This window comes from Chaetodon auriga, chromosome 22, assembly GCF_051107435.1.
Source record: "Chaetodon auriga isolate fChaAug3 chromosome 22, fChaAug3.hap1, whole genome shotgun sequence".
In the NCBI taxonomy this organism is placed as follows: Eukaryota; Metazoa; Chordata; class Actinopteri; order Chaetodontiformes; family Chaetodontidae; genus Chaetodon; species Chaetodon auriga.
The window spans coordinates 16543084-16556506 of record NC_135095.1 but is presented as its reverse complement, the minus strand read 5'-3'; the positions used below and the strand labels follow the sequence as shown (position 1 = coordinate 16556506).

The 13423-nt window shown below is 44.2% G+C and overlaps 1 protein-coding gene across 2 annotated transcripts in view; it reads left to right on the top strand.

Moving 5' to 3' along the window:
• The window catches only part of LOC143315180 (ankyrin repeat- and BTB/POZ domain-containing protein 3-A), a 162591-nt gene that overhangs the window by 143735 nt on the left and 5433 nt on the right, over window positions 1-13423 (top strand). The window contains exons 7-16 of one of the 2 annotated variants that reach the window (XM_076722707.1): window positions 1347-1448; window positions 2314-2407; window positions 5111-5246; window positions 7298-7530; window positions 8987-9165; window positions 9444-9549; window positions 12254-12356; window positions 12449-12530; window positions 12915-12983; window positions 13088-13201. In XM_076722707.1, the coding sequence (XP_076578822.1) occupies window positions 1347-1448; window positions 2314-2407; window positions 5111-5246; window positions 7298-7530; window positions 8987-9165; window positions 9444-9549; window positions 12254-12356; window positions 12449-12530; window positions 12915-12983; window positions 13088-13201 (1218 nt within the window). The remainder of the gene's footprint in view (window positions 1-1346; window positions 1449-2313; window positions 2408-5110; window positions 5247-7297; window positions 7531-8986; window positions 9166-9443; window positions 9550-12253; window positions 12357-12448; window positions 12531-12914; window positions 12984-13087; window positions 13202-13423) is intronic. The other variant, XM_076722708.1, reaches the window with a different exon arrangement.

The following is a 13423-nucleotide window of genomic DNA, read 5'->3' as shown; positions in this document are numbered from 1 at the left end:
GGCGGCGGCGGAGACGTCTGAGTCTGTTCTGTTCTTGGGTAAATATGATCCAAAAACGTCTCACTTTGGTCATAACATCAAGACTTTTGGGTGTTGGCAACCGGCTTCTTCAGTACAAATAAAATACTTATACATACACTTCTTCTTTTTTTTCATTATTTAATGAAAAAGAGCCTGAATGCCCATCAGCGCTCCACCCACATGAGACAACGCCAACAGCTCAAGCCGACCGGTCACACCTCTCATGTTCTCCACGTGGTATCCCCTCAGTGCCGATGTGCAGGTTCACGTCAGCGACGCTCTAAACCCTCAGCGCTCTTGGCTGGATTCAGAGCAGGTTTTAGCTTTGACAAGGAGTTAGGAGAAGGAATGTCTGCATCTGAAGACTTCACTGTCTGCAGGTTTTCGGAGGGCTGCTCCTGTGGGAGAAAATAGTTTAAACTGTCAAAAGCGAGGTCTGGGGGTTACACCGTAAGTGAATTCACCTCCACTGTGTTGAGGAGGCGACAGAAATCCCAAAACCTCAGCATATAAAGCCAAAACTATCTGCATGGATCAACACAAAAATATGTCTTTTTGACTGTAATTTAAGTAAAGCAAAAGCAGATGCTGTAGCGTACCACTGATTGAACATTGCGCTAATTAAAGCGTTTTGTTAAAACCACTCTGAGTCGTGGTATTTTAAGATGTAGCGTCAGTGCTGCCCTCCGTTTCTGCTGAAACTGCCTCATATTACAAAGCGATTAATAATTCATCAGTGTGAACACAGACACGCTAACAGCCCCACTGTTGTTTAGCATCAGAGCTCAGAGGAAATGCGGCATTACGTTAAACGTCTGCTGGAAAGAGAACTCCTCCAGGCGACATTCAGAAATCATTTCTGTAATTTACTCTGCGATAAAGCCACTTTAGAACAGCATCAGGCTGTGCGGCTGTTTAATTTCCCTCCGACGCTGCTTCGCTCATGAGTCAGCACCACCCATCTTGACGGTGTTTGTAGTCTTCGCCAATGCTGTGTTTTCTCTGGTTTCATTCCCCTTTGAAATGAAACACTATTTAAAGATGGAGCGAGGCAGATAGTACAGAGTGCGGTCAGAGCCGTGCCCGGGCAGACAGACTCTGAAGTTTGGAGAGAGGATTTGAGATGAGAGGCAGGAGTCAAGCTGCTCAAGATTTTCTGTGAAACTCAAGAGGAAAATCTCCCTCTGCCATCCTGTCCTCCTTTGCTTACACTCCTCCTGCATACTGCTTCTCGCTCCTCCCTCCCCCCCATCTCCCCCCGCCCTGAGCTGTGAATGTTAATGGCTGTATATCTCTCTCCCTGAACCTCACCTATGACTTCCCAGGTGCCAAGCACAGTAAACAAGCACCCCTCAGTTTATCCTGAAACGCGCCAGGGGACGCCACTCACTTTCGCCGTGTTACACGGACACGTCCCTGTCGTGCAGGTAGTGACGTTTATGACCTGTAACCATTAACCTGTGGCCCTGACCTTTGCACCAAAATGAGGATATAATGATGATGATGATGATGATTATGGTGCACGATAATAAGAATAACAATGCCATATGTGGTTTTTTATTTCTCCTTCTTGGTCCTTCTGTGCAGTAATTATCTCGGCTAATGCAGAGAGGGCCTGGCCAAGGCAAACTCTCCAGATTAAGTTTGTTTTTAATAATGTATGCTCTAAAGATGTGTAGCTGAGTCACCCAGCCCCCTGCTCTTCACCGTAACTGAATCTAAGGATCCTCCAGCAGCAGGGAGAAACTTCCGGAGGCAAGCTAAACAGAGCGGGGCTCAGCCAGCCTGACAGCCAGCCTCCAGGATGCCAAATTTCACTGTTTTGCTCAGTTTTGTTCTTTCTTAATATCTAATGCTTTCTACTGCAGTAGTTGTTGTATGAGCTGACACTGGCTGGAAGCCTGATGAACAGCGTCGCCCTCAGGATTTTTTCAATTATTAATCTGCACCACCGCAATCAGATTTTTTTTGGTGGTGGGGGGGTTTAGAAGAAGAAACCATTTTGATTCATCCTTTCTCAGCTCAGGCAAGTCAACACCATCAGTAATCCCACCAGACAGAAGCGAATGAGGGAGTGTAGCTGGGAGTTTAGAGTCCGGAGCTCAGACAGTCTCCAGATGAGGTGGTTTAGGTCTCCAGCAGTTGAGGCTTCTCCTCTTGCCAAGCCTGAGCGTAACACACCGTCTCTCCCTCGCCTGTTTTCTTCCTCCCTGCTCTCCCTCCTGGTTTGTTTGTTTCCTCCCTCCCTCCCCTCTCCACCACCCTCCCTCCCCCCCTCCCTCCCCGCCACAGTTGCTGCTGGATAATAGAGCGAATGTGGAGGGCGCCCTGCAGGATGGGGCGGAGAACTACACCGAGACCCCGCTTCAGCTGGCCGCTGCTGCAGGTAATCACATACAAGCAACAAAGAAGTGGATTCTTCACTTTCAGATTCCAGAGGTGCATATTTGACCCAAGTCTTCCTCCGCTTGACACAGAGTTTGAGGGATTAGTCATGACATGCTTGATTCTGAGCTCACCAGAAGGCATTCTCACTCTGGAAAGCATCATCTAATTAATTTATCACTTTCAATTACGATCTGAGAGTCAAGAACGCAGTGAGTTTCAAACGCTGCATCTATGTTTGTGCAGCCATGGATGAAGAACCTGCAGCAGATATTGTTATTCCATCAAAATGGGCTCAGTGGGAATTTTCAGTGAAGGCAGAATCAAATGTGTGTTAAAAGGAAAAGTTAAGTATTTTGAGTCTTCCCTATCTTGCTGAGACTGGGATAAAAAGATTGATATTACCCTTGTATCTGTACAGCCAATAGCTGGTTAGCTTAGCTTAGCTAGCATAAAGAGTGGAAACAGGTGGAAACAGCTCGGCTAGCTTTGTTCAAAGGTAGCAGAATCTGAATACCAGCAGCTCTGAAGCTCAATAAAGCCACATTTCAGTCAACTTCATTACACATTAGAACAAATTTTTTCACGTTTCCATCTGCAAAAGTTGTGGATGGTGGTGGATTTTTCATTCCAAGTGAGCTGAGTTGATGCTAAAAGGTGCAGTTCAAACACTGCAAACCACTGATTGGTCAGAGAGAATCCGTCCGCCCTCCAATGTAGGATTTCCCAACTCTCCTGTTTTCTCCAGCAGTCTTTTGTTTGTTGCCTGCAGCCTTTTCTCAGACAAAGCTCATCACCTCGCTGTAATAAACAAGCGCACACCGAGAAGAAAGAACACGAAACATTAAACGCCCTCCATCAGAGAATCAGAGAGAAGTGACGGTGAATCAGGCAGAGCGGAGGAAAAGGTCAGCAGTAAGTTGTCAGTCTGGCAGTAAATATGCAGTGTAGGTTACAGCGTGTCAGTTAATAAACGCTGCAGCTTCTCAAGACCAAGAAAAGTCTCGTCTGCTGTTTTGCAACTGCTGGAAAAGTGAAGGGGGTGAGCCTGGAAGCAACCCTGATTAAAGCTTACTGTCTGCAGTGGACACACGGAGCAGATCTAGAGTTTAGATACATGAAGGTACTGCTTTCAAGGGTACTGTACCCAAAGTACTAATTAACACTGTCACTGCGCCCAGACAGGAAATAGACCTGCACATAAACATTTTTGTAAAACCACAAATAAGATAAATCGTCTAAATTCGGGTTACGTTTGGACAGAGCCGGATTGTTTTCTCCTATTTCCATTCTTTATGCTAAGCTAAGCTAACTGGCTGCTACCTCCAACGGGTCAATCAGTCGAACTGTTCCCTGAAATGCGTCACATGTATGGTTGATCTCCACGTTTCTGCTTTTTAATTAACCTTAATGAACGTTTTTTAAAGACGAACTATCAAAGTTAACTGCAACACAACAAGCTGACGTGCAGTAGTAACGCCTTGTGTTGCAGTGAGGGAGCTCAGGAAGGTGTAGGCCGCAGTGACGCGCAGTCACGGATAATGAGCACTATTAACATCCCACTCATTAAATAATAAATAATGTAGATGAAATAAAGACCTCGATCCCAGAGCTAATTTTGTTAATGAATAGTGCCGAGCGAGAGGCTTTCTAAGCACCGAGTAGTTTCCTGCAGCTTCTCTGACTCACATTAACATTACCAGGACATAAAAGCTGAAGTCAGCAATGCGACAATCCAGAAATTCAGGTTACGTTCCAGCAGATTTTAAATGAGCTGTGTCAGTTAAGATCAGTACCGAAGCGTTGAAGTCGGCTTCCAGCTCGTACCTGCAGTGGTTCCTCCTCTTCGGATGCCCAGCGGAGAGCGTCAGGGAGTCGTTCGCAGACGCAGTCGCTCGGTTTCATTCAGAGCGACCGCGTGGAATTCAGGGAGCGATTGTGTTGTTGTTCTCTGCAGCAGAAGCACTTAAAGAGCCTCCCTTCACCTCAGGAAGCTGACATTTTCAGCACCAACATCAGTGATGGAGGAAGTATTCTACCACTGTTGAAATACTCCATGACAAGTGAAAGTCCTGAATGTGGAGGTGCTGACAGGTGGATTCTGATGTACCGTCAGTGTCAGTAGTTAAAGTATTCATTCTGCAGAAAGAGAAGTGTTATTTATATTTTGTTATTGGAATCTTGTTCCTGATGTGTTCATGTGACTGTAACCAAGTGTCAGTTTATTACAGAACAAACACACAGAACATGAAGTTTTAGCAGCTCAGAAGAATTTATTCAGCTTGTTTACTTTATGAATGACTGAACTGGATCACATCTTTTCTTACAGAGCTTAAGATATTTCAGCTCTTCGCGTTTCCTGTATCCTGTGTACAATTACTGTGACTAAAGGAGACTTACACAAGAAAGACAAAAGTTACTCTGATCTAAAATCTTATGTCAAATGGCAAATGAGTGGAAAAATGTTCCCGAAGTGAAAGTACAGAAGTATAATCAGCAGAATGTATTTAAAGTGAAAGTACTCATTGTACCTGCAGTAGAGTTGAGGTGTAAAGTGAGATTAAATGGAAATACTCGTAGTTGTTCTTCAGTGTGACGTTGAGTAAATGTGTGTGATCAGCACAGACGTTTGCAGTCATTAAACGTCAGCTGTGTTTTCGTGTGTTCACCCTTTACTCTTCCCTCCTCGTGTCATCCTGCTCAGGTAACTTCGAGTTGGTGAGTTTGCTTTTGGAGAGAGGGGCCGACCCCATGATCGGGACCATGTGTCGAAACGGCATCTCGTCCGCCCCGCTGGGGGACATGAACTCGTACAGCCTGGCAGCGGCACATGGCCACAGGTAATACCTGCCATCACACACACACGCCAATACGCAAGTGCCAGGCATCCAGAGACATATCCATTACCACAGTATTGATCCATTTACACACTCTGCCCCGGTCCAGCTGCCTCTCACAAAATCCTGCAGCGTATGAGAGGCAGATACCTCGGTGTCGCTGTCAGACGATAAGCACTGCAGACTATTCAGCAGCACTTATGGCTTCAGTTTGACATCATTTCCCTGCAGCTGAGTAAGATAAAGCCCATTAACATTCAGGGCAGTGAGAGCTGTCAGGAAGTGGAGTGCAGTGGCAAGCCAACAACACAACGCAGCATTATTAAGACGATCAGTTACAGTGTGATGATGGCGCTGCAGAGTGTCGTGAGCGGGCTCACGCTGCGTTCGGATTGGCTGTGAGATGGAGAACCTCTAAAAGACCAAAAACCACCTGAACACCGCGACCTCGTCTGAATTCCTCTCTGTTCTACACGGACGTGACAGCATTTCAACCACAAAGAGTCTTCGTCAAAAGGAAGCTTGTTGTTGACACGATGTCACGAATAAAAGAAGAATTTGGAACGAGTCGTATATACAAATATTTTTACACTTTCACCTTTTTAAACCTCTTCTGTCCGGTTTGTTTTCTGCAGAATACTGTTTGTACTCTTGCTGAGCTTGATGAGAACATTAATATCTGTTTTATTCTGTGCTGTCAGTAGGGACATGACAGGTTTAGCCAGGGCTAGCATAAGTCTGGAAGCAGGAAAGAGCTAACCTCAACACAGAACGAAATAATATTTAAAAAAAGGTGGAAGTCTGTGTGCTAAGCTAGGCTAAATATGTCACAGAGCCATGTCTGACATCATCTAACCATCAGTGAGACGACAAATAAGAGTATTTCTTTAAACTATTTTTAACGATCAAATGGACCTCATGTAGGCTATTTAGCCAAAAGTATGTGGACACCTCTGACACTTGTGTGTTTTTGTTGTGGGGCTTCTTCAAGTGCCCATTTCTGTTTTAATACTACATGTGCACAAACCAGGTTCATAGAGAAGTGGTCTTCAGAATTTGGTGTTGAGGAACTCGACTCAGCTCCATCCAGCATCAACTCAGACGCCAACATTAGCATTGCTGCTGTGACTGAGTGGGAGCAAATCCCTGCAGCCGGGCCAAAACTGACAAAGAGCCCTCCAGGCAGAGTAGAGGCTGTTTTAGCATCAGATTGATGCGAAGGGTTCAGGAATGAGCTGTTCAGCTGTCACATAAAGGTGTAACACTCAGGTGTCAGAGCACTTTTTGCCACGCAGCGTAGAAAATACTGCACTGTGGTAATCTGCTCACTCACTGATACACACTTAAACCCAAGAGACTTTAAGTGGTGATCAAACAACATTTTCTAAACGGCTTCAAAGTGAGCCTCCCACTGACTTGTCATCAGTGATCAAACAATCTCAGAAACAGGAAATGATGCTGTGTTTGGCTAAACGAGCCCCTCCTCACTGAAGCAGATGGAGCAGTGATGCATCCTCGGGCTGTGATCACACTGCACGCATTACGCCTTGAAATCCACCGAGGGGGGCATCTGCTACTGCTGCATCACTCTGTTGCAGAAACTGTGAGCTGCAATGTTGTACGCTTTGCTAATGAATCTGCAGACTGAAACACATGTCATTTTACAGCATCTTTGACCGTCAGAGGAGATGATCGGCTCCAGTTTAATATATGTTAACTCTGCAGACCAATTATAGAGGTTCAGAGTACGCAGTCATGTTTAATTAAGTACATGAGAATATTGTGAGTGCCAGCAGGGCTGGAGAGCTGGATTAGTTTGATGTGGAGTTAACACAGCATGTTTATGCCTAATTTAGAAGCATTTTCCGGTCTGTGATCATCCACTTCACAGCTCCTCTTCCTATGATTTGACCCCAGGCCATGTAAGGTGTTTTATAATTTTCTCACCCCCCTCCTTTTTTACCTCTTGCCCTAACCTTAAAACAATCTTTCACTGTATCTCACGGCTCTCCTTTACTCTGTCTGGGTTTTGTCTTCTACCTCCTTCCCCCCAGGAATGTATTTCGGAAGCTCCTGGCCCAGTCAGACAAGGAAAAGGGGGACGTGCTGTCCCTGGAGGAGATCCTGGCTGAGGGTTCGGAACCCGGGGAGAAGAGGTTGGCGCCGCAGGCCAACGGCGGAGGGACCCTGCGAACAGGAAAGGCCAAACTGAGGGCCCTGAGAGAGGCCATGTACCATAGCGCAGAGCACGGCCATGTGGACATCACCATAGACATCCGCAGCTTAGGTCAGATTTACTAATACATGCTTCACTGGCACACATGCCTCGCTGTCTGGTGCCTCCAGCTGTCCTGGAGATGTGCTCATGCTGTGCCTGTCCTGTCCCGTCCTGTGCTGTCCTATACTCTCTCTCAGCAATCACTGCTACTCATCCAACCATGAAACAGTTGCACGTGTAGGACTTTTTATATCCCAGGCGATAATGGCTTGGGTCAAAGGTGTGAACGTGATGATGAAATGGGTCCTCGAGCAGAGCTCGCTCTGTAGACGTGGCAGTCACCATCTTCCACTCCGACATCTTCCAGTTCAGAGGACATAAGACTAATGTGGCTGTTGATTAGGATTTGATTAAGGGGGCATTTCGTAGCTGACTCTGGGCCTCGTGGTCATATCACACACCTGTCAACAGATGGAGTTGTCCTGGAGTTATAGATGTTCAATGTAGTGTGACACTTTGAGAAATACTCTTGCTGGCTTTCCTGACTGTATATCGAGCTACAGCCAGCTGCTGGTTAGCTTAGCTCAGCATAAAGACTGGAAACAGTGGGAACCAGCTTGCCTGGCTCCGTCCAAAGGTAACAAATCCACCTAACAGCACCTCTAAAGATTAACATGTTACACCTGCTTTATTCACCCATACAACAACCAAAGTGTGAAATGTGATTATACAGAGGGTTATAACGAGATGTAGCATGCTAATTAGCAAGCTTTAGAAGTGCTGGATTTTGTCACCTTTGGATCTTCTTATCCGCACAATTAAGCATGTTTCCCAAAATGTTGACCATGTTGGCTTAGAAGCTGAGGTTCACAGTTCATTCAAAGACTCCAGGCTGATCTCACTGACAGGAAGATGATGTGAAACAGTCTAGACCGTGTGGGGAGATTATTTTACCAGCTACTGTTTCCAAGGATGGACTTCATTTTAGGCTAAATGTGAGAAAATAGTGAAAAAAATCACCAGTTCCCAGAGCCCAAGGTGATGTCTTTGAATAGCTTGTTTTGTCTCTAAAACCCAAAAATAACAAGTTTATGAAACACAGAAAAGCAGCAAATCCTGAAATCTGAGAAGCTGGAAGAAGCTAATTTGTAGCATTTTTGCTATTTGATTTTCTAATCCATGAATCCACTAATCATTTCAGCAGTGCTGTTAATACGCAAACCTCCACTGTCATGTCATAATTTATGTTAATTTCACATGCACATCATTCAGTGCTCGTTGTATTGTTGCACAACATGGCCGCCATTTTTTTTTAACAGGACGGTTTTTAATTATGTGCTGGCTTTATATTCCTGCCGGAGCCTCCGACTTTCCACTAATCCAACAGTCACCGTGCAATCGCCCTTCAACTCACGCTAACACCATAAAGTGATGGAAACATGGTCGGTTCTGTCGCCCTTGAGCCCGCTCTGAATCAGACGGGCTTTGCTGCGTGTATTCACGGTTCGTGTGGTGTTTCTCCCAGGCGTTCCCTGGACGCTGCACACCTGGCTCGAGTCCCTGCGCACCTGCTTCATCCAACACCGCCGGCCGCTGATCCAAGGCCTGCTCAAAGACTTCAGCTGCATCCAGGAAGAGGAGTACACGGAGGAGCTGATCACACACGGCCTGCCACTCATGTTCCAGATCCTCCGAGCCAGCAAGGTCGCCGGGGCTTTCTTTCATGTGCATGTAAACAAAGTGCTTGTTAGAGAAACATCAGACGAACTGAGGCTGCTTTGCTGGGAATACAAACTGTCCTGTGCTCGTATATACTGGGGTGACATTAACGCTCACATTTGCATATATTTTAGCTGCACTCCAAACCTTATTATCATACATTTGCATAAATTTTTGCTGCAGATAGCTGGTTGAAAACAGAGGCCAGAGAAGTGTAATCTGTGCAAAGTTTGCGTCCTCACTGTGTCGCTGTGCGTTTGCAGAACGAGGTGATAAGCCAGCAGCTGTCAGTCATCTTCACCCAGTGCTACGGGCCCTTCCCCATCCCTAAGCTGACAGAGATCAAGAAGAAGCAGACCTCGCGCTTAGGTAAGAGAGCGAATTAAAAGTAGTGAGTGTTTCTCAGCACTTTGTGCATTAAATGAAGCCGAGTGACGAGTGAGTGACGGCAGGGTGAGCATTAAAGCCCGCAGATCCTTGTTTCTGTGGGGGCGTAATATTAAGAAATGAGCTCCTTTTTTCCTCAGATTTTCAGTTCATGATGTCTCTGTTGGTGATGCTCTAGTCTGCAAATGAAGTACATCTACTCAAGTACTGTACTTAAGTACAGTTTGACATACTTTACTTGAGTATTTCCATTTTATGCAGCTTTATCTTCAACTTCAGAGGTAAATATCATTTTTACTCCACTACATTTATTTTACACTTACAGGTACTACGTACTTGGAGTACTATACTACTAATCTACCCAGTAGTACACAGCACAGCATCTAAAATTGAACATTAAAATGCTCATTAAATGTATTTGTTAATAATAAAAACACTCATTCAGCCAGTCTGCACTTTTACTTTTGATACTTTAAGTATATTTTGCTGAGAATACTTCTTGATTTCAGAACTTTTACTCGTCACAAAGTATTTTTAGACTGTGTTGTTTCTGCTTTTACTCAAGTAAAAGTACTTCTTCTAGCACTACAAGTATTAAAGCTTTCATGAGTGGATGGTAGTTTGAATTCCTTTTGTAAAACATCATTTGGAGTCTCAGAATGGCAAAAAGGCAAATAAATACTGATCAAAGTACAATGTAACATTTGCTAACTAATACCACAATTTCTGTTTGACATTTGAGAAACATGACAAAGTGCATTTTAATGACAAACCGCTGCTGTGGGATAACATACCGGAGACTCATCAAATCAAGCTGCTACGAGGCTGTGTGACAGCGATTAATGAGGGAAGGGGGTCAGAAAACGGGTAAAGTTGTTGTTTTTTTTTTTCTGCTGGAAAAAACTTATCTGCATGTGTCGACAAGTTTTAAAAGGCACTGAATTCAATTTCCTCAATAAAAGGTCTTAGAAGGTCTTAAATTTCATGTCTCAAAGTGTTTTTGTGATAGCAGGCTGTCGGCAGACGTTACACATGCATGAAGTCAGAGTGGGATTGTCGAGGCTGTGGATTGTGCTGCAGGAGGCTGTTTAATCCTTTTTAGAGGAGTTTCAGTCAGAACCATCAGACCTGCAGCAAACAGTCACGACTGTTAGCTACAGGAGCTGGGACGCTCATCGAGTCATAATGGACGGTTTAAGCAGAGACTTAAAGGTGCAGGCAGCATGTAATATGCAGCGTTTCCACATCAAAACGCCTGAAAACGACCAGACGTACTGTGGGTTATGTATTTTATTGAGCTGTGTGCTTGTGCAGAGAAATCTCTGACGGTCTGGTCGTCTGTCAGTGGCGGCAGATTTGTCTGTAGAACTTCTTGGAAAACACAGGAAGCACCAGATGATGCGATAAAGAACGAGGAAGGAAGTCGGCAAACTCGACTAAATAAAGTGTGAATGAAACTTTAACACGTCGCATCGTCCATCAGACAGATTTTCATTAGCAGTGCTGTTAGTGATGAAGACAACAACTCCCATGATCCCACGCTTCTTCATGACATCATCAAATTGCGTCTTTGTTATTGTTTTCATTGAGAGACCCCCTAGTGGCAGAAAATACGTACTGTGCCTTTAAATGAATTTAAATGAGTAAATCACTTTTAATTAGTTAATCCATCCATTCATCAATTTATTAATCACTTCAGTAGAAATGATTGATTAAGCTGCTGGGAAGTGGTGAAAAATTCTCGGCCATATTGTTGTCGACAGGTTTGCGTCGTACTTTAATGCTTTTAGTCGGTATGATCGTGAAACGGGTGTTAAATCGTGTTTTTCATTGTGAATTATTGTGTGTATCAGTTACTTAATTTGTCTGTGTTTGCAAATGACCTCTTCATGTTTTAATTAATCTTAAAGGGAAAGCTAAAATACAACAATAATTAGTCATTATTCCATCAACATAAAAGGGTTAAATGATACGTTTAGGATGCACCATGTTAAAGTTCATGCTTTGCTTCTTTTAGTTGTTAATGGTGAATTGATTTGTACCAGTGCTGATGTGTTATTTGAGATGTTGGGTGCAGCAGAAACCCTCCACCCAAAGTCTTCTTAGAATCTCTTACAGTCAAAGAGTGAGACCCCAAACAAAGACTCCTCTCTGACACAGAAACTTTGAATATCTGTCATGAAGGTGTTTTGTAAGCAGATAATTGCATCGACATGTCTGTAATGATGTGATTTATCAGTCTGATCTGGTTTTTAACGCCTCTTTGAAGTTTTCTTCCATATGTTTCCTGTAATTAAAGTGTGACTGAAGTACTAAGTGACTGTGCTGCAGCACCACCTGGTGTTTAATCAGCGAAAAATGACAAATGGGTTGTTATTTTGTGAGTGAGAAGAATTGATGCTTTAAAAACTTTGACTAATTAAATGAGCGAGCTGCTCAGCTCAGAGGAGCAGAGATCAGATTCAGCTGGCTGCCTTTAAGAACACTAATGAAATGGGAGTCGTCGTGTTTTGATAATGCTGCGCTGATAGCTGAGTGATGAACGACCCTCCGAGTAATTAATGACCGCATTATCTTAATCTTTTGCTTTTTGCTGTTCTGCATCCACAGTTTAGGAAACTTGAGTAATGAGGCAACATTTGGATGTTTTTGCTGGATCTTATTGTGATCTTCTTCTTCTCTTCAGACCCTCACTTCCTGAACAACAAGGACATGTCTGACGTGACTTTCCTGGTGGAGGGGAAACCCTTTTATGCACATAAAGTTCTGCTGTTTACAGCTTCACCCAGGTAAAGAATTGAGCTGTTCATGGTCACATGTTTTTATTTTGTTTCTGCCTGCTCAGCGTTAATACACCCATGATTCCTCCTGTTGCGTCCAGGTTCAAGTCGCTGCTCCAGAACCGACCTGCAGCAGAGAACACCTGCATTGAGATCAGCCACGTCAAGTACAACATTTTCCATGTAAGATTTGTAAGAGTCGGTATTTAAACACGAGGATCTTTCACCTTCTTATGCATCAATGCTACAGGTTACTACAGTTTTGGTTTGTAGCTTGTTTTATTTTTAATACAGCCTACATGTTCCTTAGAATGTACTGAGATTATTATAGTCTGTTCACTCGGCCCAAAATCCCAAATTGGCTTCAAAGGCTTTTATGATCTATCATTAGTTTCTAGAGTCGGAGGAAAAACCTTTAAACAGGCATAAAAAGTAAGAAACCTCAATAAAAGCGTCAGACGTCGTACGTACAGAGACAGAAATAAAACTAATAAAGTGACTCTGGGAAAGTGTGGGCGAACGATGGAGACGATGCCGTCGTCTGAACCCTGCGCTGCTCTGTTTCAGCTGGTCATGCAGTATCTGTACTGTGGAGGCACTGAGTCATTGCACATACGCAACACTGAAGTTATGGAGGTAAGAGAGACTTAACCAAAGTCTGCTGAGCGACAACACGAGTATTAGCATTTCTAATCCCGAGTCCTGTGCCTCATTCTGTGTGGCTGTACTGTTCCCTGCAGCTCCTCTCTGCAGCCAAATTCTTCCAGCTAGAGGCCCTTCAGAGACACTGTGAGATCATCTGCTCCAAGAACATCACCACAGAAACCTGCGTGGACCTCTACAAACACGCCAAGGTGATTAAAGACTGCCGGAGAACATTTAATCAACTGACATTGATTGTGCAGTATGTGCATGTGTGCACAGGTATACACAATCATACTGTCTATTAGAGGTGTTTAACATCTTTTAACTCACTGTTTTGGTCTTACGGACCACGACTTTACTGTTTTGCTTCACTCTCTGCGCTCTCATCGTCATTTTCAGCCACAGCAACGGCAACAAAAACGCTTCAGTAA